General features: G+C 40.2%; 4 protein-coding genes across 5 annotated transcripts; 1 reads left to right on the forward strand and 3 right to left on the reverse strand.

Moving 5' to 3' along the window:
• Positions 1 to 245: 245 nt before the first annotated feature.
• On the reverse strand, positions 246 to 13,899 carry gmip (GEM interacting protein). Its single transcript, XM_053339246.1, has 21 exons — positions 13,682 to 13,899; positions 11,900 to 11,990; positions 11,244 to 11,322; positions 11,120 to 11,159; positions 8,701 to 8,826; positions 7,302 to 7,366; positions 7,078 to 7,185; positions 6,885 to 6,965; positions 6,448 to 6,609; positions 5,907 to 6,044; positions 5,142 to 5,332; positions 4,934 to 5,022; positions 4,789 to 4,851; positions 4,576 to 4,665; positions 4,337 to 4,473; positions 4,055 to 4,231; positions 3,818 to 3,955; positions 3,503 to 3,702; positions 3,059 to 3,383; positions 2,347 to 2,449; positions 246 to 1,499 (listed from the first exon to the last, which is right to left on the reverse strand). The coding sequence occupies exons 1-21, from the start codon at positions 13,725 to 13,727 to the stop codon at positions 865 to 867; spliced, it is 3,084 nt and encodes a 1,027-aa protein (XP_053195221.1). The 5' UTR covers positions 13,728 to 13,899; the 3' UTR covers positions 246 to 864.
• An 821-nt stretch (positions 13,900 to 14,720) lies between these two features.
• Positions 14,721 to 22,429, reverse strand: colgalt1a (collagen beta(1-O)galactosyltransferase 1a). Its single transcript, XM_053339183.1, has 12 exons — positions 21,732 to 22,429; positions 18,997 to 19,107; positions 18,788 to 18,905; positions 18,032 to 18,166; positions 17,728 to 17,932; positions 17,516 to 17,635; positions 17,264 to 17,340; positions 17,026 to 17,132; positions 16,777 to 16,909; positions 16,536 to 16,663; positions 16,243 to 16,449; positions 14,721 to 16,145 (listed from the first exon to the last, which is right to left on the reverse strand). The coding sequence occupies exons 1-12, from the start codon at positions 21,962 to 21,964 to the stop codon at positions 15,878 to 15,880; spliced, it is 1,842 nt and encodes a 613-aa protein (XP_053195158.1). The 5' UTR covers positions 21,965 to 22,429; the 3' UTR covers positions 14,721 to 15,877.
• A 109-nt stretch (positions 22,430 to 22,538) lies between these two features.
• pgls (6-phosphogluconolactonase) lies at positions 22,539 to 25,160 on the reverse strand. Of its 2 annotated transcripts, none has more exons than XM_053339231.1 (6): positions 25,084 to 25,160; positions 24,433 to 24,734; positions 24,232 to 24,339; positions 23,993 to 24,094; positions 23,147 to 23,287; positions 22,539 to 22,738 (listed from the first exon to the last, which is right to left on the reverse strand). In XM_053339231.1, exons 2-6 carry the CDS (start codon positions 24,694 to 24,696, stop codon positions 22,592 to 22,594), a joined length of 762 nt encoding a protein of 253 aa, XP_053195206.1. In that variant the 5' UTR covers positions 24,697 to 24,734; positions 25,084 to 25,160; the 3' UTR covers positions 22,539 to 22,591. The 2 variants fall into 2 exon arrangements, with proteins under 2 accessions (XP_053195206.1, XP_053195205.1); XM_053339230.1 differs by having other exon boundaries at positions 25,080 to 25,133.
• Positions 25,161 to 25,519: 359 nt separating this feature from the next.
• Positions 25,520 to 27,331, forward strand: LOC128379542 (zinc finger and SCAN domain-containing protein 2-like). Its single transcript, XM_053339212.1, has 4 exons — positions 25,520 to 25,896; positions 26,031 to 26,109; positions 26,195 to 26,297; positions 26,561 to 27,331. Exons 1-4 carry the CDS (start codon positions 25,598 to 25,600, stop codon positions 27,247 to 27,249), a joined length of 1,170 nt encoding a protein of 389 aa, XP_053195187.1. The 5' UTR covers positions 25,520 to 25,597; the 3' UTR covers positions 27,250 to 27,331.
• The last annotated feature ends 315 nt before the right edge of the window (positions 27,332 to 27,646 follow it).

Genomic DNA, 27,646 nt, shown 5'->3' on the forward strand with positions numbered 1-27,646 from the left:
GCCTACATGGGCATTATTATCTTATTATATGCGTAAATTGCCTGATTCTGGAGCGATATTATCAAAAGAACAAAGGCAAATGAATATGTTAGCAGCTGCATTCAACATAACTCCATCTTGACACTAGGCAATGCTGTCTCGATGTATTTGCCATCACACTGCAAACCAACACAAGTCTAAAGATAAGTAGAAGTAGAAAGAAGTGGGTGCAGAAAAGGTGACATCTCAAAACACAGTTCTTGTAATTAGAAATAAATGGTTTATTGCCCTTTTACTTTTGTGTCTGGCATATTTTCCCATAACAGTGAGAGAAGATCGCCCCCTTGTGTTAAAATAGGAAAAGTGCAAGAAAAAAAATTAACATAACTATGACACCAATTAAGGCATATCTTTGTTTTTCCATGTACTACAAAATCTTATATTCATTACAGTTTGTTTACAACAAAAACTGCAGTCTTGAAACACCAGCTCTCACATTCTTATACACTAAAAATATCATACAGATAAATAGGCTACAATGACCTCTCTTGTCTGATCTGAGTGATAGCTGGATGATCAACAGGGCAAAATTTACATGAAACTTAGTGGTAATAAAGCTGTGGCATCCTAGTAAGAATCAAGTCTGAACTTTTGAACTGCATTTCCTTACAGAGTGACTCAAATGTTGTATGTGTTGTTTGTGAAGTGAATCTTTATCAAACTACTTCTTTTTAAAGACAAATTTTGTGTTGCAGGTGAAATGCAAAAATGTATTAGCATTTCATCATGGATTCTTGATAGTAGGAGTCCTTACAGTCAGTCAATAATATGAATTATTTTACATCCTCCACTCTGAGTCTTGATTGTCGGCCGATCTCTATTGCCTCATACGAAGAGCTGCTCATCCTTCCCTGACTGGCTGCGTTTAAGCTTCAGACCAGACAGGATCTTCTGGGCAGGTGAGGTCAGTTTGTGCTCAATAGGAAGTGACTTTGGTGACTGGCACAGAGCCCTACTGTGGCCAGCACCCTGTCTGTTATTGGATTGTTTTATGTTCACATCAGAATGACACCAAACCACCGCCTCCTGTGAGAACTCCTGTGTTGTACCAGAGGGTGTCGCAGTTGCAATTGATGTAACTGCTGAATCAAGTCCCAGCATGTACTGCGCAACCTTGGCAGGGCTTAGTGGGAGGTCCACTTTATTCTCTGCCACAGTGATGGCCTGATGTGGCTGGCAGGTGTTCTCACAGGAGACGTCTAAGTTTTGTGAAAGTCTCTGTGCTCCTGACTCTGGAGAGGAGCTGCGGCTGCTGTCTGCACTCCCCGGATGGCTCCGCGCTAAGGCTGCAGGCTGTCTGGCTGCCCGACCTAGGTTGGAGAGTCGGGTTCCTTGGTTATGGCGATAATATTTCACAGGCTGTCTGGTGAAGCGATAGTGTGGCTGGGTCACCAAAACAGAGTCTGGTTTCCTCACCGGCTCACCCTGAATATTACTTGATTCCCCTCTCATAGCCAGGACTGGGGCAGAAGAGGGAGAACAAGTGTGTGAATCATAAAAGTAATACAAATACAGGTTATTGATTAAAATAAACTCCTCTTTTCCGGTGGTTTAAGCAAAATGTGCAGACTGGAACAACATCCTACACTGTGTTGAAAGTGATTAATAGAAGTTTAAAACTGTTCCTCTGTAATGCCTTTGAGATTGATACATTCATGCAGCTGGCTGAAATTAGAAACTTTGAAGCTGTGTGCTGTTGTAGCCTCAGAGGGAAGAGCAAGAGTAAAGCAAAGGAAATGGATAAGAAATGATACCAAGATAGCAAAAAAAACCCCAACTTACATCATTGTGATGCATCGTCACCATGTAACCAAGATTCAAAAGTAAAGGAAATTATGATAATCTTTATCAGTGAGTAATTCAATTGACTGAACCCTAAACAACGGCTGAGTGATCTGACTCTGACTTACCCTGTTTTACAGATGATCACATCAGCAAAATAGACAAAAAAAGGAAGTCCTATATCTTAAAATAACTAGAGGAAATGTATAATGACAGAAGAAAATCGGAACTACGACATACCCTTGAGACACTCTGCACCCACATTATCTGGTGTTCAGGATACTGAGTTATACTGGCATGAACCACCTGTCTATGAGACCATTTTGCATGTCTTCTACCGACACAATCTCATATAGGATTAATTAAAACATGTCAGAGGTACAAGCTGCAACTATAATTTTTAACTCATTAACAACAACATCTATAAACCATATGAGACATCACTGCTGTTGATTATCTCTATCATTATGTACACATTTTCATCAGGAGTAACTATCTATCACTCTACCACTACATACCGCCTACCTGCTCTCTCATTGGCTTCAGGACTGAGCTGGTCCACTGCTTCATTGGATGAAGACTTGTCAGATATATAACCCTCGCTTGACTCTCTCTTGATTGTTCGAGTCTGTTGGAATGATACAAGTTGAGTGGTGGATTTCAGATCATGTCTAAACCTGAAATACTACAGCACTTCAGTATATGATACATTAATTAATACTGGGAAGGCCATGTATCACTACTTGGGATGATTCTGACCATTTCACAATAGCTAGCTAAAAATGTCAAATTGCAGGAGATTTTAAACTGTGAGATAACTACCATTATTGTATTAACTCTCCTTCATAGCCCTGAAGGACAGGTACTTTTGTGCTTTTGGTAAACTCTACTTTGATTTTAAGCATCAGCAGTGAAACATCTACATAGGAAAGCTTGGAAGAAGGTCAGAGTTCATGCAAGCAGAGCAGTGGAAAATCAGCAGGTGTACAGCATGTTAATCCTGACAGAATAAAGGTGAAGTTAAGGTGCCAGGTACTAAGGCTCTTAAAACAACAGTTAAATTAATCAGGAAGAGTAGCTAAGGTGCACATGTACTGTCATACATGTGCCAAACTACTGTTACTGATCCTTTCTAATCTCAAGCAGCAGTCATATGAAGGATACCATTCAAAACCCTTGAAATTAGTTAACAATCTAGCTGTGTTGGGGTTGAATGTTTTGTCACCTAAGAACTTACTGTTAGAGACTGTGGACGCTCTTTGGAGGGGGTTTCATGTTCAGGGCCAGAATTAGTCTCCCCATCCAGAGGGCAGGAGGCTCTGGGAGGGGTTTCTGGAAGAGGGGCATTGGGGACTGGTGGAGGGGGTGTACTGGGTCTCTGCAGCAGACAAAAAATCTTGTCATAGTGTGCGATGAGGAACTGCACAAGTAGAGCCTGGTAGCTGTTCTCTAGCAGAGCAATCATTGATACGTCTGTAGACACTAGAGGGCGCAAGAGTGTTGGGCCAAACACAATGCCCAAATTGCTGGGGGACATCTTGTTCTCTTCGTTCAATGAAACCCTGTGAAGACAAAAATAGATAAATTCATTGACAGCTTGGGCAAGGTGTGATATAGAAGCCAAAGGGAAGTTCATGTAATGGTGGAGAGTACTCAGTCTGTAACTCAGCTGCATGCTCACTTTTGCAGGTGACACATCATGTACTTCAAAGTGTTATAGCAATATGGAGGGAGTTTGTGTAGTATCCCTTGCAGGTCGTGAACGATTTCCATTATGTCGTTAGTGTCTGGTGCTGTCTCCCTGTCATTCAGGTGTTGAATGGCCTTTCCCATCATGATGAAATCACTATACAGGTCAAAGGTTAAAAGGGGCTCTGGAAGCTGGCAGAGATAAAAGCGGGGTCAGAGAGAAAAGATCTTTAATCTGAAACCTTCTCTTCTATTCATAATAATATAATAATCCTATAATTCAGTTAAGGTCATTTGGTTCCTGTACCTCCTTGAAGAAGTGTTTAATGATAGAGGTGATGTCATGTGGTGAGTGATCGGAGAGGTCCACCTGCTCCTTTTGTGTCTCAAAGGCCTGACAGAGCTTCTGGATGCGAGGCTTGGAACCACTCACACGATACACCCCCTCAGAGGAAAACAAAAACAGGAAATAGTTATTAAATCAAACTTATTAGACTTAACAATCTTTTATCTATATTTCAGTCAATGGGTTTGTAAGTAGTACTTGAACAGAGAGGGCGCGGCTCTCTATCTCAGATGTGCAGTGTAACACCACAAAGGGCACCAGGTCTTGCTTGTCACGTAGTAGCAGAGACAGATCAACTCCGAACATAGTCCCCTTTCTGTTCTCACACTCTAGCTGACACACCTCCAGACACTTCCTGTGCAAAGCCAGCCCGCACTAAAATGGGACAGAAACAGGACATGAACAGTCTTTCTTAAACCACTCATGCTCTTCTGTTCTTCTTAAAACGTCATGTTACAATACAGTATATGTCTCCCATACCTCCTCACATTCAACCCCATTAACAACAATGTAGTTTTCACACTGCTTGCATTTGCCCATTTTGCTCTTCATCTTCCTGAGTCGGTGTGTCAGTACAGCAAAATTGCGCACTTTGACTGGCTGACTATCAAAGTAATCTGCAGGGAGAGGATAGATTCATGAAGTTTAATGCACACGGTTGGGCAAGGTTAAGAAAGGTTGCAAAATGTATACAGGGGCATAAAAAGGAAGTAACAAACCTGATTCTGATGCCAGGTCACGTTCGTCCAGGTCGTCTGATGACACTGTCAAAGTGGATGAGGTTTTGGGCAGCCTCCTCTGAGTGTGAGCTTCAATTATGCGTCCCCACAGAACAGAAACATACAAAATTAAGTGGCACACTTTAATCTTTGTAGGATTTCCAATGAATGTGAAGGAAAAGTTGCAGTAACAAATGTTAGATTCTAACCTACCAGGACTAGATAGAGACTCCAAACTGCCTCCAAAACTGTCATTGTCACCATATCCTGTTTTCCCTAAAGTGCATCAAAACACATTAGAAAGAGCAATACAACCATCTTTTGATATGATTATATTGTTGTCATGGGGAGTTCTTACTGCCATCACTGGATGATTTGCTTGGACTGTCATCTGTCATAGATGAGGCATCATACACAAAGCTGTGAGGGTTGCTGGTTTTTCGTTTCCTTTGAAATCCAGGATTGGGACAAACATTTTAGTGAAGTTGTATATTTACTGGACATTCACTGGGTATTCATATAGTTACTAGCCTTGAACAGGCACATTATTTTAAAGAGCTGTGTACCCTTTGGCTTGAGAGAAATACTCCTGGAAGGCGAAGACTTGGGGAGGCTGCTCGGGGCGGCGTCTGCTGAGAACGTAGAGCAGGTAGGACTCGCCTGGCTCTAGAGACCTGCATGTCATCTCCAGGTTGTGATAGCCGAGGGGGACAGGCTCTGTCTGCTGCCGCTGGTAGTAAAACATGTTGACTGTGGCCTGATGCACAGAGGAGAGAGTATCAACACACAGTAAGATGAGTGTCATATACAATATCAGAATACTGCACAGCTGATTTCCTGTTAACGCCCCTATCGTTGCTATAAGTGTTAATCGTATCACAAAGGATATGTACAAAATGCTGTTTTTAATGTAGTAAAAATGATTGTGATGAACTTATGAGAGCAATTCTTTTAATTTATTCAATTATTGATGGAAAAGTGTCAAACCATAAAAAACGTATTTTATTGAATCATATACTGGAATTCATCAATATGTGTAAATATTTTGTTATAAACATAAGTTGACATGTTTTAGTAATTGTAATTTCCCTCTCTGAAAAAGGCAATAGCTGTTAGTCAGATAGTTGGACCTGGTAACTAAAATAAATGCATGATGTTACTACCATACATTTTAGATTTATACCACAACCCAGTTTGACCATGTATGCTTCAAGACAGCTGCACTTAACAATTTGTCTAGATATATAGTACCAGTTAGAAGTTTTCATTTAAGGGAATGGGAAGGTGTATTCAAAGTTTTGACATATGTTTAGTTCCTTGATCATACCAACCTCCTTCAGCACTGTGTCTCCCTGACAGATGAGCTTCCGAATGTGAGAAATAATCCTCTCTTTGACCTTCACTAACTCCTCCCAGTGAGTGGTGGCGTCACTTGCACTCTGTCTGTACTGAAGTTCTGCCTCAATCATCTGGAGGAAACAGGTTCATTATTGTTATTTTATTATACTGTGAAACATCATAAAGACACTATGAAACAATATTTTTCAGCTCTTTCACTAGATCAATATAAGGAAAATCACATGTACTGCAATAGGTAATGGCAGATCTTTTAAAATCAGAATCTTTTCTGGATTTTGTGAACATACAACAAGTAATGCAAAAGTGGCTATAGGTGGCAGATCAGCTCTCTCAAAGTTATTTACCAGTTTTAAATCACAACTCAGATCACGACTGAAATAAAACCACTTATATGATCACCAATTGCTTTATTCCATCAAGCATGGGTCAAGGAAGGAAAACAGACAGTACTGCCTCAATACCTAATCCACTAAAACACAGTAAAACTGTGAAAAAATGAATGAAAAAAAGCACCTTAGTGTGGGCTTCATCCTTGGACTTCTTCCTCTTATCCAGTGTTTTGATTCCAGCTATGTCATCGACAGCTTTAGCTGTGACAGCTTTAGCTTTCTCGAGCTCATCACAGCGCTGGAAGTATTGATGGCGAGCCTTTTTAAAAGCTACCACTGCCTCATTCTGAAAACACACAAGTGAGATACATAGGGTGTAAACATCATGGGTGACTTTGTTTTACCGTGTGCCATAAGTGGTCTTAACATAGATTCAACTAGATCTTGTATCAAATAGGTCAAAAGAGAAATATTACTATGTCATACAGTAATATATTTAGCATTAAATCCTCATTCAAGTATCCAGTCAATTACAGTATCTCAAATCTGAGAAAATAGCCTTTGACAGTGCAATAAACTGAGCTTGGCTACAGTCCTAAACAAGAATCCTAATTCACTTACCATCTTCCTTTGTTCCCTTGCCCACTGGTCCTTGAATTCTCTGCGCCACTTGTCAATCTCGTTTTTCTTGGCAGTCAAAGACTTTGGGACAGAAACACTGGATTAAACATGAGGCTACATACTAATGTCCACAAGACAGAGAAGATTTGCTAAAACTTAAAAAAAAATGTTTGTATGTGTGGGTGAACCGTACTTGGTAACAGCGATGTTGCATCATTTCATAAATCTTTTTTGAATTCAAACTGTTCTTGACGTCTTGCTCTAGCGCCATGGTGTAGAGGTACTGCAGGGGCATCATTTCCTACAGCGGGGAAAGAACAGCTTTTTCTATAGTAAATACAGCTGAGAGAGGTAAACTGTTATGAACACAACTCTACTGTAAGAATCAATAACACACATAGTAATAACGAGCTGTACCTGCTGCGTCATATTGGCTTTCGCTCCTTCAGCTGTCTTCATCACATTTTTGGCGAATTCTTGTTCTATCAACAAAAATCCAGATTCAGTCATTTTTCTTCATCGTATGATTATTCACAACTTGCTGTACATCAAGACAAGACAAACAAAGCATCACAGAAAATCAGTTTGACTGTGAGATTAAACTGGGATCTTAATACTGATAATTGTTGGCATTGAGTCCTGTTAATATGATATATACAATACCTGGAGCTCCATTTTGGATCAAATGGGTGATACAGACTCTACATCCCTTCAGATAATCCTGCCCATTTCTAAAAAGCTCATCAAACCTCCAGGAGCTCAGGTATGACTGGACTGTCAGTCAGATTGAGACCTTTGTAGTGAAACTCATCTGTTTGGAATTGCATTGCGTTGCTATGCATTTTGCAGCAACTGTTCACAGGAAATGACCTCAGATGTTTTCATCTTCAGTGCGTTTTGTCTAAATTTGGGAAATGGTTGGTAGATAATCTATTAGACTGCTATTTTCCAACTTGATACTAGGAGTACTGGACAGTGGCTCTTGAACTGCTTTGCTCCTTTGAAAAACTGACTGCGCACTATTGTTGCTAGTGTTTTTTGCTGCTCAGTGTCAACTTTGCGGCTGGTCTCCACCCAGATTTACTCATTTGTTGCTATTTCCTAACACTGCTCTTAACACAGATGACACAGACTTTCCTGTTGCCTGCTACCAACAAACTTGCGTGCTTGGCATCCCAGTCAGGGCACTGGGCACCTGTGCAGGCTGATACCAGGATAATCACTGTCTATATACTCCAAAGGCACCCTGTCTCCCCCTTTTTACCCTGCTCTAGCTTGCTAATCTGCCCTCTAATCCTTTCTCTGTACGCGTGTGTGCAATGTGTAGCTCACTGGGGTAACTGCACCATCCACAGACATCCTCACAATAAAAAAATATAGACAATTCATGTTATGGCAGGTTACAACATTGTGCTCCACCACTGGTCAACCCTCAAAACATGTACTAGTTCTTTGTTGATGGATGCAATAGGGCGGGACCTGAAGTCAGATGATCTTGTTACAAATTGTGTACTGTAGTCATGTGTATGTGCCTTACTTAATACATGTGTACCATGTCTGTATGCCTAATTACAGTTCCAAATTCACAAATCCTCATTCACAAATTCGCAACTAACATCTGGTCTAACTATTTAAGACACGTCATGTAAAGACAGCACATTTGCATTTTTTAATCCTCCCATCTATTTCTGGATTCTGTGCAGTCTACCTTTAAATGAATCAACAAAACAAGCACAGATTTCTTGATAAAGACACTACAGATGAAAATAGGGATGTCGTACTTCTATTTCCTTTTTTCAGCTGCATTTGCACTTACCCAAGTTAATTCTCTTCTCCATCCAGCCCAGGAGGTCTTTCGAGTAACGGCACCACATCTTGGCGTAGTGCAGCGCTGTCTCCACTCCATCCTCGCAGCGACAGAGGGCCAGGTCTGCATCCTGGGCTGAGAGGGAGTACATCAGTATCACTATAGGCTCCACACACTAGGAGCTACACCCTGGGATCACAGTGTGTCCATTGCGCTACACCCCATAGTTCTCCTCCAGGATTCAAACAGCCTCCAGCCTCAAAGAAACACCTATCTACTCTGGAGTGGAAATCCCCTCCTCCTGAACTTTATCAGACAAGATAATGAAGATCAAAAATCAAACAATACTTTTAAAAAGGTATGCACAAACCCAAAACAGGAAGTAGTGACTGCATATGGCAAGTAATATGCTCCTCAGAATAAATGCCCTGCAGTTTCCAGCAAATCTCTCAACACTGTTCTTATCACTTGCATGTGCGGATAATGAATATATACTAGAGTATATACTATGGTTGGCTGGACCAAAAAATCATCATTCAATAAATCTACCAGTTCACACAAATGGGGATGTGACCTGAGAGACATGGGTTTCAATGAATCACAAACAGATTTAGCTATCTAGCTTCCCTCCTCCCCTCTTCCTCTCTTTCCACATGGCCCCTCCCTCTCACACCTGCTCACTTCTAGTCCGCTAGAATGAGACAAGAAGTGCAATGAGAGTCTCTAACACCACTCAGTGCCATGGTGCAGTATCAGAAACCGCCATGTCACAGCTCTATTGTGGTCAGGCAGGGCGTTGATATGACAACCGCTCTGGTTCTTCCTCTGTGACTCACCCCAACTCACGGTGGATGATGTATGCATGACAATCACATGGTCTCTCAAATGCTCTCCATGCCGCTTTCTCTTTTCCTCTTTTTCTCTGAACTCCACTTCCAGCACAAACTTTGCGAATTAATGTCACAATTTAAACATGTTAAAACAATTCTTCATTGTCTCCTTAGCCAAAGGTTAGAGCAGAGATGCACTTCAAGAACTTTCACTTCTTCTATCGGTGTGCAGAGCAGTTGCAAGTTGTCAACTGTTTCTGACAGAACAAGCACTCATTTCCAGAGAGAGAGCACCAACTTCTTTCTTTTTAGTTCCTCACTTAGACATGCAGATTTTATTCTGCTGTAATCTTTTTTATTTATTTAAGTAGACACCAGATCCAGTTAGATTGGTAAAAGATCCAAGCAGGGTGATCTTTTGAACTGTATCTTCAAGGTAAATCCACAAAAAAAAAAAAAAGAATCAATAAAATAAAATAAAAGGAACAGGCAATTCCAGAAGAGTGACGGATTTGTGACCAGATTGCGTTCCAAGTACGACCTCTGTTAGCCTTTCCTCTGTTTCCTCATAAGGAGATCTCTCGGCATTTGCAGAAATCAACCTTCAAGAAGATTCTGTGCCTCCATGTGGACATTGTCTCCTGTGTTACGATTTAGGATTAGCTCAGCCGAGCACAGATTGCGAAGTGACAGGATTTAGAGGAGCATCGAGTGAGGTTTACCTCCTGGTGTGTGACTGTACGAAGGGGGTTAAAGGGTTGATGAGTATCCAATCCCAACCAACTGAAACCCATGAAACAAGACTGCTAAAGAGCATGTTCTAGTATGTGCCTGGTGCCTAGTTAGCAGATTATAAATTACCTACAAGATATCGAATATACCCAAACACTTATTAACTTTATTTAAAATGAAAGCAGGAATTACATTAAATGAGCTACAGTGTCAGTGAGTGCTGTTCAACTGGTGCAGATAAATTGAAGACATATTTACAGTCCAAAATAAGAAGATACTGCAAGAATATGTTGGCAGTTGGCTATCTCTTTCCACCCTTGTATTTCCACAGTGTTCTTTAAACACTATCTATAATTGCTAATCTCCTACTGTGTGCTGTGACCTACAGTTTCAGTCAAACTGAAGTTGGAGTACGTGGCAAGCCTGTTTGGACTGTAAGTGTAGTCATTTTTTTTGTCTCCCATGTATTTACTACCATAGCCTGTATAACACTGAAACCGCCTCGCTCTTCCCCTTATGTCTGAGGTAAAAACTGAGTGCAGCTGTCTCCTGCTTTAATCCTCTCCCTTTATCCTAATCTTGTTACAACATGGCAATTACAACTCACGGCTAATTATATGAAAAGAAGTAAAGATTGAAGAAGATACAATAATAAGCACAATAGACTGAAGGCAGCTCCTGTACATCATCACTGCTGACGTGCAGGAGATGATGATAATTCACAGACTAGGGGTTAGCATATAGAGGAGCTTATTCCCAGTTGGCAGAGCTTAACTGTTGATATCATCTGATCAACACACATGAACATACAAGAATCCCTTGGTTTCAATCACACACACACCCTCACACAAACACACAAATAATACCTGTTGAGTTTCCATCTACTTCATTGGCTTCTGAATGAATCTGTTGATAAAACATAGTTTTATACTGTTGAAAGAAATAATATAGAAGTATTTATTTGATCAATTTTAGGTGTTGATCCCTTACAGATACATCATGTTGCGCTGCACTTTCTGCAGAGGTGGATTCTGAGCAGGTGGAGTCTGCCAAGAGATCATCCCCTTCACTGAAAACAGAAATGGATATGTATGGTATAGGGAGAGAAACACACAGTCAAATAGCAATACCTAAAAGGGCTTAGGGCTTGTTGAGGAACATACTGTATACAGACAGTCAATTTACCTGCAGCTATGTATCTATGTACAAGTCTGCCACACAACAACACATGGACTACAGATGTTGTTGGAATGGTCAATATTGGACACAAATTCCTAAAGCACATTTTAAATTGCAGTACGTTTATTTATACACTTAAATTTAAATTAATGTAACTGTACCTCTTCTTATTGTATAATAATAATCACACATTATGTTTGTTTGGTGGGAATGTTACTTCAAAGTAATATTTGGGCAGATGTGCTTCCACAAAAGGAGAGCTTTTCAGTGGCTACAGGGGTTTTCATAAAATTAGAGTAGATACACAGAGAAATACACTGTTCCTGCAAAGAGCATTGATCTTCTAAGCATTGATCTTTCTAAGAACCCATTTTGTGATATGTGCCAAATGAAATATTCTATACTGAAAGCATTCTTGGCTGAGGTCCTGTTGATGGATAACAGCTTTGAAAATGTAAAATACTTACCAAGAAAGAATAGATAAATCAAGCTTATCAAAGTCTCTGAAGATTTCACTGTAACGCTTTGGTTTAGGTTCATGTTGCTCTTTCTTCACGTCTGAAATGGGAAAAGGAAAAGCTAAGCCTCATAATGAATGAAGGTGGTTTGACTATTTCATTCTTAACACCATTGCACACGGTGCAAGGTCCTGAAGGTTGACCCTCACCACCAAGTGCACACCACATATACACACTGTCTCAAAACAACACACAGATTTTTCTTCTATAAACAGAAATGCGTCACCTTTCAGGCCAAACCAAAAGTTGTGGTGAAGAAATAAAAAATCTTACATGCTATCAGACTGACTTAGAATGTAATTACATTTTTTTTATAATGCCAAAAGGCAAGCAGAAATGTAATTGGGATAGGGAGCAGCTCTGACCTCTGTCCTGCTTAGTTTCTAGTGATCACTTCAAATGTTGGTTATTCTACCCATCGTCTATTTCTGATCTTCTCTACAGTAGGCATCAACTTAATGCCTAAAATGTACAATATCAATCAATCTTTATTTATTTGTATAGCGCCAAATCACAACAGAGTTATCTCAAGGCACTTTACACATAGAGTAGGTTCTAAACCGAACTCTTCAGGTTTTAACTTTAAAGAGAACCAACATTCCCACATGAGCAACAGTGGCAAGAAAAAAAAACTCTCTTTTAACAGGAAGAAACCTCAGGCAGATATAAAAATATACTTCTGGAGAAAACTGCATTAAGATAAATGATTCTGCTAAAAGACACATCAGAAATCACACTCAAGTTCCTCTGCTGAAGTCATGTTTTAACAGCATTTCCGTTCCATTTCTGACCTAAATAAAATTATGCTTTTTGATAACAATAGCTCAACCTATCCTGCTCTAAAGTTCTAAATGACTTTTACTTTGTAGGTTAGGGTTATGTACACCAAAAGATTAAAAACTGATGATTTACAACTGGTGCAACAAATGAGAAAATACATTCTCTCAGTAAGATACGTCTCCATTTTGGTCAACCACATCCTGCTTGCAATTTGAGTCACGTCCCATAGTGCACACCGAGTCCTTGTTTTTCACACCAATGATGGTTTACTGTGACGGTTGATGATTGAAGCCAGGTAAGATACTTCAGCAAGTTAGAATTACAGAACAGCATCCTCCATTTAAATTCCTTATAGTCACCGTTTTCACAGCAGCAACATTATCATTTATTCCAATTACTTTTAAATTTGTGAATTAAAGACATTACAACAAATCAGATAAATAAAAAATAAGAGGCATCTTTCAAAAAAAGTTCTGGTTAGATGTTATGTTTGTCAAGCTGAATGATGTCTTAATAATCTCAGCTTTTTGCAGAGCTTGAAGAAAAGTATATCTAAATAGTAAATGAAAATAGGCCAGTAAAAGGGCATGCAAGAAAATGAAGAAAGACTTGAGGAAGTTCACCAATCCTGCTTTGACTATAATGATGCAGCTGAGCACCAGAAACTGAAAGATACGTTAACAAAGAACATCCAGGCATATTTGCGATGTACAAATGCACCGACATGCAGTACCTATGTCATAATGGTAATATCAGCACACAGCAAGAGACTATTTATCCATTTAAAACCATCTTAACTAAAACATGTGTATCTCAAAAATCTTTATAAAGACAAAGGAGCAAAAAAAACCCTACACATAAACATGAGGTGCAACATATCCTGTTGATGAAGTGAAAGGTGGAACTTCCTAAAAGTAACCTCAGTACATTGCAATACTTCTTTGTACTCACCTTTGGGTTGAGAGACATCTTTGTTTGGCACTTGATCTTCTTCCATTTCTATACTATCACCACAGCAGACAGATCCTACCAATACCACACACTCATCATCTGTCCTCAGGGTCGCACTTCAATACACATGAATAAACAATAAAGTATATGGGACAGGAAACCTGAACTGCAATGTGTGCTCACACTGCCACTCTTTTGGTAACTTATTAGCATGCAGCTCTAAGGCTTCTTCCGTTTGTGCTTTCAGAATGATCTTCCTCTGGTTGGCCAGTGTTTTCACCACCATAGGAAGAGGAAGTGTATCTTGCTGTCACTGTAGGCCCCACCTACACTATCATACCCTACATAGTGAGAAGGTGCCACCGTGTTTAGATTGTGTTGCCTTTTTAGAAAAAATACTTCCGATCACAGTTGCTTGTTGTGGCAAATGGTGAAGTGCATACAGTTTGGACAGTTTTAAGAGATACGTTACCATGGCAGTATATGACAAAAAATCAAGCTCTATACTTGATGAACACACCAATTCATACTCCCTGAAACTAACTTTGCAGTATGTGTTCCATTTTTGCTGTGAATACTAAGAGTTTACTTAAAAGGAGTTATTGAAGTGTAAAACTGAAGTTTCATCTCAGTCATTTGGCCTCACTGAGCATCCTAGGACCCTTTCTATTACACCCAATGGAGCATGGACCCCTCTTGAGGTGCGTTAATGTTATTGAGTGACCAAACATATCTCAAAATGTCCTCCATGTAGTTGTACTGAACAGTTTGGCTCCTAATTCACAGTTGAAGATCAGACAAATGATGACACCTTGAGGGTAATCTAGATACAACAAGTGAACACAAGCTCAGTGCTGCAGTGCTTTTGCTCCTAGGAAGTTAACTGTTTCTCATACCTACTTGTCATCACAGTATACTATAATTGTCAACAGCATTCCCCTGTCATAAGTTAAATGGACACAACCTACATTAACAGAGAACAATTGCTTAGTAATGATAGTGCACATCCAATCACAGTATTCACATATTCAACTTTTTTAAAAATATAACATTTTATTATTTGTTGTTGGCACAATGGACCACAAACATGATTGTAAATGATCTGTGGGTGAACATACATTAACCAGCTGAAATCAATTTCTTGGGTGCATTAGTGTAGCCATGCGAGTGAAAACCAGGACAGAACAAATAAGCTGCAAAAAACAAGATGATCCAAACTTTACATCTTATCTCCTTGCAGAAGCCATTTATCAAGTCTTACTCACCCAAGTTGCCCAAATTTAGATTAAATAGTGGGGTGTGATTAAGAGGTGGAGTGACTGACTGATATGTGTTTAGCTGTGCCTGTGTGAAGTCTTTCTGAGGGACCACGAAGGGCATTTGTAACCATGTTCCTCCAAAACCGCCAAGTCTGAGGCGTGTACAATGGTTTGCCTCGCCTATAATCCTGTCAACACAGCTGGTTGGTGGTATTGGTCTGGATACAATACAGAAGTAGTACCAAGGGACACAGGAATAACAGACACAGGAATAACTGTGGAGTACAAACTAAAAGTTTATAATCTACAGTAGCACTGTAAATCGATGATTAGGGGTTACACAAACAGTTTTCTTTGGGTTCTGTAAAGCTAAGCTGTAAGTACTTGGTAGGTACCGTGTTGGTAGGTGACTATTCAAATGACAAGGGTGTTTAGAAAGAGAAAACACTAAAGATCAAAACAAAGTACATGCAGATGTTTCTCCTCCTGCAGTTTTCATAACAGAAACCAATGAGCTTAGACTAACTGCTGGTTAGATGGAAGACATAAATGCCAGTTTAAGTCTGGATTTTGTTCAGTGACATATTGTAGCCTAATTCATTTGTAGGATATGAATCCCATTTCACAGTGTAATGCCAAATTATGACAAAAAGCTAACTGTCCAAAGACTGAAATATAACAGTCCAATTAAGTTCTTTTCTAATACATAGGTTCATTTCTGTATGACAGACAGGAGTTGGGTACTGCAAATGCCATTCCATATGGCAAGTCTAGTGCCTTTATAAGGTAAAAAGTAAAAATGGATGTGATAGAAAACACACCTGATCCCTTTTTAACTTGTCACATCCCTGCTGTGATGCAAGAAAATCAAGTGTACCAAAATGAAATGTAATTTAAAAACTAATGTGATTAGCCCTGTGCGCCTCCTCTGTTGCTTTCATAGCTCCTCCCGTGCTGTGCTGTCCAAAGGAGACTGGAGCACATCTGAGTTCTGTGCCTCGGTGCTGATCTTAGCTTGCTCCCGAGTTTTTCCTGAGCGTGCTCTGTCCCAGTCTGTACGAACCTTATCATTGTCCCACACTGTGGAAGTTTCTGTGTCGCTGATGTAACCTGAATCACCGGTGTAGTGAGTTGGATACACTAGAAGGGGCTCTGCTGAAAATGCCAGCAGGTCCCTGGTCTCAAACTGGTCCATGTAGTCAGACCTGTGAAAGAGACGGAAATGTAAAGAAATCAATAAAACAGGCAAAAGTCAGCAGAAGTGTAACTAATGTATATTTACACTGCAGTGCAAACACTTACACAGGGTGTTTATCATACATGATGGGAAGAAACTCATCAACTGGTAAAACTCTCTTTAATGGTTCTGCTTTCATGAGCTTCTCTGCACCTTGTAATGACATCATATAGCCTAATGTCCAATATGAATAGTCAGCTTCCACTAAGTTGTGTATATTAGGAACAGCTTTCTCTGGGTGGTCCACTTGCATTCTTTTCCGACCAATATAACTGGAAGAAAAAAAAAGAGAAAGGAGAGGTGAGAAGCAATTGCGTACTTATGATAAACGAGCTATAATTAAAAGACATAAACTTACATGAGATCCCAGTCCAGTCCCTCTTCCTCTATTTCACTCATCAAGTTCATCAAGCGACGTTTGAAAAAGATCTCAAAACGCAGGTCATCTTCAATCACCAGAGATGTTTTCAAGCCTCGCTCTACAATCTTAAGAAAAAAACCCCCACATTTTTCAATGAGTTAGGCATCTGTCTGGTTCACAAATGTTTGGATTGATTTCATTATCTGCTGAAAACCAAGTGTTGGCTTCTGGAGTTCACCTCTTTCCAGATGTTATAGTGGGAAAGGAAGCAACCCAGCTCTCCCTTTGTTAGTGGGCGCTCGTGATAAGGATCACTGTATCCAGGAAGCATATGAATGCCCATATCATGAATTTCACTGACATTCATCGCTCTGACATAGAGAAGAAGAAATGTAACAAAAGAGTAATGAGAAGGGGCAGATATTAGTGGTTACTAGGTACTAAATCAATCTTAAGTATTCATTTAACTTTGAGTAACTGAACTTACTTTCCATCTACAGCTGCAGTGACCTTACAAGTGATGCCCTGCTCGTGCAATGCTCTCATCATACGTTCTCTGCGGTCAGTCCGCCTCTGCAGGTTTATCATGAACACCTGCAGGTGGAGCAACATGTGGAGCCAGTCAATGTAACTGCATATTTCTGACAGCAGAGGGAAATATTTAGGACAGAAGTGGAAGGACAGCCATTTTTGCAGATACCATCTTCACATCACTCGTCACTCACCTCATCAAAGCCCAGTTTGTCAGGTTGTTTGCTAGGAACATGTATGTATTGGGAAGGCATCACTGGGGGATTTCGCACTACACAATGAGAGGGAAGATGGATGCAGAAATGGAATAAAATTATATATAGAAACCCATGCTGAAAGTTATGAGTTGAAGCAGAAGATAGTAGAATAACGATGTCAAGCCAATCGAAAAAATAGGAGATGGACACAAAAAAAGAAAGTCCTCATTATAAATGTAAGTGACTCACCATTCACCTCCAGCACGGTGTGCAAGAAGCTATCAGCTTCATCTTGCAAAGTATTGTGGGATCGCAGTGGTACAGGGAAGTAACCATAGATCTCTTTGTTACATACAAACATTTGAACATCTGTAAAAAGCAGAAGATGGAAATGTTTTCACACTCTCAAGTTGCGCAATTTCAGATAAAACGGTTGATGTGAAATGTGTCCCTTCTTATACCTGCCATCCGAGCAGAGAAAGCAAACACAATGATGTCATCGAAAGCCCAGTTGTATTTTGGGTGCGGGGGGTGAAAGACCAGGTCCCTGGACGCCTCTTTCCTGAGGTCTACCAGGAAGGTGGAGTGGACCATGGGAACTGCAAAACAACCCTTCCGTGCACGCTTCCTCATGGGCAAGTAAGCAGGGGTGCGCCTATAGTAACCCTGAAGAACAGGATTCAATTAACAGTTGAGGTCAAGAAAGGAACAAAGCTTTTTGAAAACACTTGACATACATAAGCATGGACACCCACAAAACAGTACCTCTGAGGTCATTGCACACCAGAAGTTTGAGTAAGCTGCACGGGATTCGAGCATTGGAGCGATAATGGTCTTATTCTCTTTCATGAGCTTCCACAGCACATCTGGATTGGTGAGGAGGTTATCGCAGTCCACCAACTACACAAGGAAGAGAGGAAAAACAGTGAACTGTGTTTGCCAAGGAAACATGTAATTAACACATCTTCGGAGAAAGTGCTGAACAAGTCATGAAGGTTAAATGAGGGAAATTAGGTAGTTAGAAAAATACACAGACTATTCATTTACATAACATAAAGTCTGTTTTTCAAGGGATAAGGCAAAGAGCATTTTCAAAGATTTGTAGTGCAAAATTATTGCAATTTTGGATGTACTCTGCTTCGAAATTATACAGCACTTAAGCTGACAATGTGGGTTGTGCTGGAGAATATAAATAGTAATGTGCACAGAGCTGCATTTTAAAATAAAGTTTGTGTTGAGTCAATCTTTGTGCTGGATGAGATAAATTTTAACCATAATGGCCAGAAAAATATATAACTGGGTCAATTTTCAACACCCTTCTCAGTGCTTAAACTGCAATTGCCATTGTGCTTTGGATATGACCCTGTACTTATCCTTCTGCTTCTATTATTGACCAATAAAACCCAGTGTTTTATTGTTTAATCTCTAGGCTGGAGTGTTGGCTCAGTGTTTATGATGGAAGGGATTTCAGTGTTATTGTTGTTTCTTATATGCTTGTAAAGTGTAGTTATGTTAGCCTACCATAAAGTAGTCCGCCCACATCTCACGAGCTGACTCAAGCGCTACTTGACGAAGCTTCATAACATGCTCATAACGGGAATCTGTCCACTGTTTTGGACCGTCTTCATCCTCATAGTTTCTGCAGGAGACATTTTTTACAGACTGTTTATTTGCTCTGTTCGCCTTTTCACCACCTATACAACATTTCACCGATAACATTAGACACCCACCTGGGAATCAGTTTTGGCCGCCACTCCACATAATGGTACAAGCTTTGCACCTTGACAAGCCAGTTGCGCAGAATACTTGTGGTGTTGTCCTCGTTATGATCAGTTGCTACCCTGTTAAATCACAACAAATGGCAATGATCACAACAAACTGTATTCGACCTCAAATTGAACATTATGAATAAATAAGGCCAATAAATGGAAAACAGTAATAATGGTTGAATGTAGAGCCCCACCGATATAACGGCCAACTGATATTGGCCTATTAAATATATCAGAAACATATTGACAGATATTTTCTTTAAATATATTTAGTCACTTTAGTCATTTCATGTATATTTTGTTCATTTTTCTTAATTCAAGTTTAATATATATGTTCTTGTTAATATACTTTTATTTAAAGTTATTTATAATTATTCGAATCCCAGTGAAGTGTACTGTTTCAATGCACTGATGTAATTTTATACAAATATCATGCCTCCATTACATATATGTACTTTCCTTCTTGTCTTTTTTTCCTTCCTTACTTCTGTCCTTCCTCCCTTTCTTTCTTTCTTTCTTTTTTCCTTCCCGTCTTCTTTTCCTTCCTTCCTGCCTTCCTTCCTTCCTTCCTTCCATCTTTTTAATAATCCGGCCCACATTAGATCAAATTGGACTGTATGTGGCCCTTGAATGAAAATGAGTTTGACACCCCTGGTCTAAGATATCAATATCAGAATTCTTTTACTAGTATCAGCCCCAAAAAAGCCTGTATTGGTCAGGCCCTAGTTGAATGTAGTGCTAATGCTGCACTGGATTCAAGCAAAAGCAACACCACTACTCAAGTAACAATGACACAACGTTCACTTTCTGTGGGCTCATTGTCTGCAGCTGTGGGAACTAACACAGGTGTTATTGATACTAACATCACAGAACAAAAACATTGTTCATCCAGCTTATAGCATATCATGTTTTGATCATCAACATAACAGAGGCGAAACGTTTGCCTGAAATAGCTCAGAAGAAAAGGAAATGATCTGATCTGGCTAAAGCCATGTGTGAGACAAATGAAAAAGTTGGATAGCTTGCATGTTTGATGTACTTATTCCGAGGAATGAAAACAAGCCACGAGTCCTCCCATCTGTCTGAAACTCACAACCAAGAAAGCGGGGAATGACACAACACAACACCCACAGCCTTTCGCTCTGTAGCCAGGTTGTGTTGAAGGTCAGAAGTCTTTTCTGTGGAAGACTATCTTGACTATCTGAATTTGATGTTTTTTTACTAAGACAGATTTCCCATGAATTTTGGGAGAACACTGCAGCTTCTTGCTAAACCATTTTTCCCTCACTCCTGTTGTCCAACCTTTCAAATCCTCAAATGATAAATTGCAATGACTCATCCTCCTCATGTTCAGCTCAGATAATTAGTTCAAAGCATAGTTTTGAGTTCTGTACATTGAAAAGAGGGTTTAGGTCTATTTTAATGTTGTTCCAGTGGTGAAAACATTCAAGACTAATTGCAGAGAGGAAAGATTTAAATTACACTTGAAAGTAATTTAGATTCTGAGGCTTTGGTGTACTTACAGGCAGCTGCAAAAAGCTTCAGTGTATCTCATACAGTGTAGATTGTTTACAACATCCAACAGCTGTTTGCATTTTCCCAGATGTGGCTTAATGTGTTTGCAGTTGATGTCAAAATGAGATTTTCCCTTAAATTAACATTTACAGAAGTGTCTTATGACAACTAAACAAAAAAAAAAGGAGCCAAGAGGTTCACTCACATTACACTAGTGAATAAAATGATACGTCTCCAGTAAGCTGGTGAGTGAGGAGCAGACCTCTGTGAGCCTTGAAAGCACTCATGCAAATTGCTCAGAGCTCTGCGGCTATGAGCACGGGTGGGCTGTTAGTTAGGAGCATGTGGTTCAGTTATTATGTGCCAAACACCTTTCTTTCATTCCCTCAGTTTGTGTCTAAGCATGTTATATAGCCTATATGTTTAAAAGGTCTGTAACAGTCTATAAAAGTTTAGGGTGAAGACAGATAGGGTGCATTAAATCTGGAGGAGTGTGGCCTGCAGAAACAAGCAGCTGAGGGAGCAATAAAACTGCATAATACAACTAGCTTTTAGTTTCCATGATCATTGTAATCATGTAAGGTGAATATTCAAGGTTGCTCTGTCAAGTTCCACATATAGTGATGGCATCAAATATCTTCACAGAAGGGTCAATCACTCAACTATATATTGGTCTAACTGGTAGTCAGGAGGTAATGCTAACTGGAGGCAACTGGAGGTAACCTGAATGTGTGTTAATGGACTGTAGACACAACAATAATTCACTTTGTTAGGATTTGTATGTTAAACCATGTAGCTCCCCTCGTGGCCAAAGCAATACGTCCCCTCCCCTCCACGTATACAGATCAATCTACGCTTCCCAGTGCAGATGTTCTCACCTCTGTCCAAAATAAAGTGATACTTTATTCGTGATGTGAACTCAGAAGTAGCTCTTCGTTGGTTTGCTGCTTGTTGGTAACTTTTGTGAACTTCTGACTATTTTTGGCTACATAATCACCATTTACCTTGACATACTCTGAAGTCCACCCCTTTCTTTAAAAAAAAAAAAAAAAAAAAAAACTCTGCCCCAAATTCCAAATCTCAGCTGCACAACCAGAAGTGCAGCTATGTAAAAATAGTTATAGAGTAAAACTTTTTGGGATGCTATTTAAAAACTCCTACCTCCTCCAGGAAGGACTTACCACAAAGCCATGCGATCCTTTGGATAGTTGAGGCGCTCAATAGTACCGAGGAAATGCGGCAAAGAATGCTCGGAGTTCCGGCAGATGAGGGCGACGAGGACCCGGGGAGCAAGCAGCGGAGACTCCGGGCTCCAGCGCTCCTCTGCAAAATATCCCCCGACTGGTCTGCAGCTGGACAGGAGCAAGAGGACCAGGGTGGCCGGGAGGCAGGCGAACCCAGCCAGACCGTGCATTGCAACAGTAAATTAAGAAATGTAAAAATAAAACAACTTAAAAAAAGGGTTGTGGCTATAGAAAAACTGTGTCTTTAATATGCACGGTCATCACAGAAAAACTAAATCAGCACCATCGACTCCTGATGTGACTACACAGCGATTTAAAGGGGTTGGGCGGTCTTAAAGGGGATGGACTAAGCGTGACCGCGCAGTAAAGCAGTAAACACATAAGCCAATAGAGTTCAATTAACATTTTATTTTTTACTTTATAATGAAAATAAGTGCCATGGATGGTTAATGAACAGAAGTCAATTTCTAAATGATTTCTAGTGTTAACAGTGTGAAAGGGTGTCAACCACAAGAGCTACTTTTATTTTTTCCCCCCTTACTTTTATCTTTTCTTATCTAAATTCCATCACAGTATTTTATTAAACCTCCCTTGGATACGACTAGAACCACACGCACCAAGCTCCAATACCTGGAAAATCCTCCTACATGTTTTTATGTTTACACCGAATCCTATCTCACTCCATCATCAACATAAACTGACATCACTCAGTTGAAAGTAGGAATGTACAGTGTGTTATTTTCCCCAAGTTTCTTCATTCACTTGCCCTCCTGCCTTTATTCAGTAGATAGAAAACTCTACAGTTTGGCCCCTGAGCTCGGCCTCTCCACCTGGATAGTTAAAGAGGCAGCTGCAGGGTCATCAACAAGCCAGAACAGCTCGCCGTTAGTCGGGACAACACGGGCTGCTGGGAATGCTGGACCTTCTCTACCCTCCAGCACCTCCTACAAGAAAACAATCACTATGTTATAACACAATAGCATGTTACATAACTCAGTAGTACACACTCTTTTCTGCTGGGCCAGGGGATTATAAAAAAAAACTGCTGATCTCTTGATTATTTTGTTGTTTTTTTAATTATCTGTGTTGGACTATATGCATACATTTGTACTCATGTTCATCTTTTTTTCATTTTATTTGTTTACATGTTTTTTTGTGTTCCCAGGTCATCTGTCAACTGTAATGTTTGAACCACAGATTGTATAGTGTTGCACCCTGCAATCTGCATTTTAACAATACTGTGCATGTTTTTGTTTTTAGTTTTTTGGGCATTGTTCTGTTTTTTTTTCTCTTTACCCTTTCTTTTAGTCTAAGTGGATTTTTTTGCGCTGTGAAAATGAAACAAAATGTACCTTTAAAACTGGTGCTTTGCTTCCTCCAGTTGACACAAAAGCCACACAGCGTGCAGAGTTCACCACTGGAAAAGTCATGGTTACACGCTGTGGCGGGGGCTTGGGAGAGTCGCTTATGGGAGCAACAATCTTCTTAGTTTCCTGAATACGGGGTACAAATAAACCCAATCATCTATCACTTTTAATGAATACAGGTGCAAAAAGTGAGAATGAGAACCACAACATAGAACTCTACTGGAGCTGTCAAATATTTGATGCAACATGAAGAAGATTGCCTCACAGACATGCACTGAGGAATGATAGTGAAAATCACAAGTTGTGCCTAAATCAAAACCTATCAATGATCCATACATAGTTGAGGGAGTGTCTTGAAAAGAATGGTTCTTTCAGGAGTCAGGAACCACATCAAACCCTGATGTGCTTCCAGATCCTAATTAGTAGGCCTGTTGGATTTAAATGAAATAAAGTGCTTCATATGCCTACAGCAGAAAAATATATATAACTGAGAGATTATATTTACAGACATACAAAACTGCCCAGCAATGTAATGACTAGTTGCAAATATGGAGACATTCCTAAAAAAAGAATAACATTGTCCAACATGGTTGAACATCCACATGCTGGACTGATGGTTCAAAACTGTTTGTAGTTTTGTAGAGTCACAAAGAGGGAAACATGTTTACTTTTACTGAAATATGAAAAATGTGAAGATTGTATGCAAGCCATGACCATGCCTGCTGATTGAATCATAGAGATCAACTAAGCAAATGAGCAAGAACATCTTTTTATCCTCTTTCATAAGTATTCAACAGACATACAGGAAATGTGTCATAGTGCGTCCCTCACCTCTAGCAGAGGGTGGTCCGGGAAGAGGGAACAGGTGTGTCCATCAGGACCCATACCCAGCAGTAACAGGTCAAACATGGGGAACTCATCATCTGGGAATGTCTGTGTGTTTGAAAGTAGTAAAACATTACTGCAAATCTGTATACCATGAAAATCCAACACAGTCGATGCATGTATGACTTTATAACCAGAACGTATAGATAGAAAGTAAAGATATATATATATAATAGATATTGTACCTTCTTCAGTTTGCAGGTATAATCCTCTGCACACTCGTTCACAGGAAGTGAGGGGTCAATGGCTAAGATCCCACTGTCAGGGATGTTAACCTTAGAAAAAAACTGATTCTGGAAAGGAAATCAACAGGTTACATTTTATTAGGCCTACTAAAGCAACTAAAATAAATGTCACCACGATGCATGCAGACAAACAACAGCTACCTTGTACAGCCCATACGTGCTGTCAGGATCATCAAAGGAAACCACTCTCTCGTCACAGAAACCAGCCACCCACTTGCTGCAGTCCAGGTCAGACATGGCCAGTAGCTCTTTACTGAGCATGGACACCAGGCTTCCTCCAGAGAGACCCAGAGTAAACCTGCCACGAGAAGCGATGGCTTTATCCGCCCGAGATGTCACCAGCTGGGCCAGAGCTGGACCGAGCTCCGCTGAAGAGGGGAAGACTACGACTCTTCTGCCAGCCATGATAACGCTCCGTCTGGTCTCAACGCAGGTGTGACTGGCTGAAAGAGAGAAGAAGAAAGGATTTTTTTTGAGCAATGTATAAGGAAGTAAATTACCACACGGTTTTGCAAGTCATGGTGATGTCTGCAAACACTGGATACTCTGAATTACACTGAGGTGGCTTCACTTTAAACACTGCTAAAGTTCATTTAAATTTAAAGTATTGTAGGCTGGCGTAGAAAGAGGTCTGCTTGGGGATTAAAACTACAACCCCCAGCTGATACAACGCGGTATACTATTATCCAACAATGGAAAAACGAGGAAGCAACAATTCACATTTTTTAACATCTAAAACAAACATTTAATCTCTCACAATTTGTTGGGGTGAACAAAAGAGTGTTTACCCACTGAATGAGACCCTCAAGAGGAGACTGTCATGAGGAGGATTTTTAGTCGGCAAACATTAATTGGATGCGATACTTCCTGGAACAAATAGCCAATCCCCGTCTGTGTTTGGATCACACTGCATTGTGGGTGATGAAGTCCACCGACTAGTGGCTGCAACGAAAAGTCACCTTAGTGAGTTGAAAGAGGTGATTCATAAAACTCTAAGGAAGAACTGTGGGGATTTTACACAACAGAGATTGATACTGAAGTCAGTAGAAGTTGTGACAATATAACAGATATAAGTTGTAATTTTGATGTAAAGTTGTAAGGTTTCCTCCCACCCGGTAGATGGACACAGTGTTTCCTCTCTAAACACAGTCACGCGTCCTGTGAGCATGCACACAAGGATCCTGCCGTGCATTATTACATTGTAACTACATCTTTTTATTGTGAAACATTGAGACCTCCTGACTGCAACAACTCATCATCCGGTGTGTTGGGAAGCTACGGAGATCTGGAAAAAAAAACAAAAAACATGTCGACAGTCTTCTCTTTCCAGACACAGCTCGTCTCCATTATGGACGCCTTATCCAAAACAGCTGTAATGGAAATAAGCAAACTGGTGGAGATCGAGTCGAAGATGCTGAAAATAGAGATAACTCGAGGGCGGAATGAAATAGCCTCACTGACAGAGAAACTGCAGCTGATGGAGAAATTGCTTTATATTGCACAGGGGAGCAGACAAGACGCAGCAGCAGCAGCCTGCTCAGTGCTGAGGGACGATTCATCAAACGCTATATTAGAACCTGACAGGACAAGACCTGCCATAAAAAGGTAGGCTTGTTGACTCCCGTGTTTAGCCTTTAGGTAGATCATATGTCTGTGTGGATTTGTGGACTGACACATTAAGAATCATAACCTTTGCTGCCAGCTGCACCCTTATTTATTCTTAGTTTTCTGCATCCTAGTGAGAGTCCATGGGAAAACATAGGTTCCTCCACAGAGACAAGCAGTTTGCATCTCACTGAAGAGCATTCTGCAACTGAAGTAAGTTCTGCACTATAATCATCATACAGTACTATACCATTATATTACTCTTTATCTTTTAATTCCCATGCTGTTTACTCATTAGCTGCCAAATCCACTGAAAGAGCAGCCTGAGCTGATAGTGGTAAAGGAGGAGCCATCAGAGGAGGACAATAGAGTGCCTGAACAAGATAGAACAAGTGAAAACAGTGAGTTTTAATTCAAGTTTGGTTGTGCAGCAATGTGTAAAATGTAAATGTAAGGGTACGAATAATAATAATAGTATCTTAAAATGTGCTGCAAGTTGATAATTTTGTCAAACTACTGCCACCAGGGTTGAAAATTAACTTTCATGCTCTTCATAAAATGTGTTTTAGATATATCGTTCTGAAAGAGTCCAAATTGCAGCAGCAGACACATGTTTTACCAGTTTTTCCCCCAAATTTTTAACAAGCTTCTATTCTGTCAACAGGAAGGGAAACACTCACAGACACCCAGAAGTGTCCAGATGTGATCCAACGTCTCAAACCCGTCTCAGAGCATCAGCAGCCAATGTTTACTGACAGTTTTGTGGCTCTGAGTACCCAGTCGTCTTTCATCGGATCAGGAAGGAGAGACACCCAATGGAATCCACAGCTCACACCCGCACACACAAACCTAGAGACTGGGAAAAGCTTACCTCCTAATGTTGCCTCCCAAAGTGTGAGCGTGCTCAGGAATATGAAGATACACAATCTGAGGAACTCTGCCGCCAAGAGGTTTGGCTGCTTGCAGTGTGGCAAGAGTTTCAGATGCTTTAGCCAGCTCGAAATACACCAGAGAAGTCACACGGGAGAGAAACCATTCAGGTGCACACTGTGCGGAAAGAGATATGCTCAAAAAGGGCATTTGTACACACACCAGCGCACACACACTGGTGAGAAGCCGTACCGCTGTCCTATTTGTGGAAAGGGCTTTATTCAAAAATGCACTCTCGATATGCATCAACGTACACACACCGGAGAAAAACCTTTTGTTTGTATCAAATGCGGCAAGGGTTTCACAAAGAACTGTAATCTGAAAAAACACCTCGCAGTACATCTTGATCCTAATTTGCATGTGTATGGTGGTGAATCAGGTGCGCCGACATTTAGTGGGACATTCATAAATGGAACCACTTAAAACACTGTAGCTGCTCAGATGTAACTTCTTCAGCTGTGTGATCAAAATATTTTGTGCATAATAAGATATAATAAGCTCCAGATTTTGTCTTTGATCTGTTCTGTTGTGATAAAAAAATATGTCAATACATGTCTTCTCTGCTGCTCACTTTTCACATCTCATTTTCAACCGATCCCCTCAAACTGACCGAAACAGGATATACTATAAATTTAGTTACAGTATGAAAACACAACTTATCAATATATCACTCTCTTGTTTTATTCATAGCTGTCACTGCTTCATAAATTAAAAGCAGGCAAAATTGCAGCAATCTAGTGGCTAGGAAAAAATATAACACTCTCTCTCTCTCCTATACAGTTACAGTTAAAATGCCAATGAGGAAGGCAGTGAGTTAGTG

Source organism: Scomber japonicus, chromosome 18 (genome assembly GCF_027409825.1).
Source record: "Scomber japonicus isolate fScoJap1 chromosome 18, fScoJap1.pri, whole genome shotgun sequence".
NCBI lineage: Eukaryota > Metazoa > Chordata > Actinopteri > Scombriformes > Scombridae > Scomber > Scomber japonicus.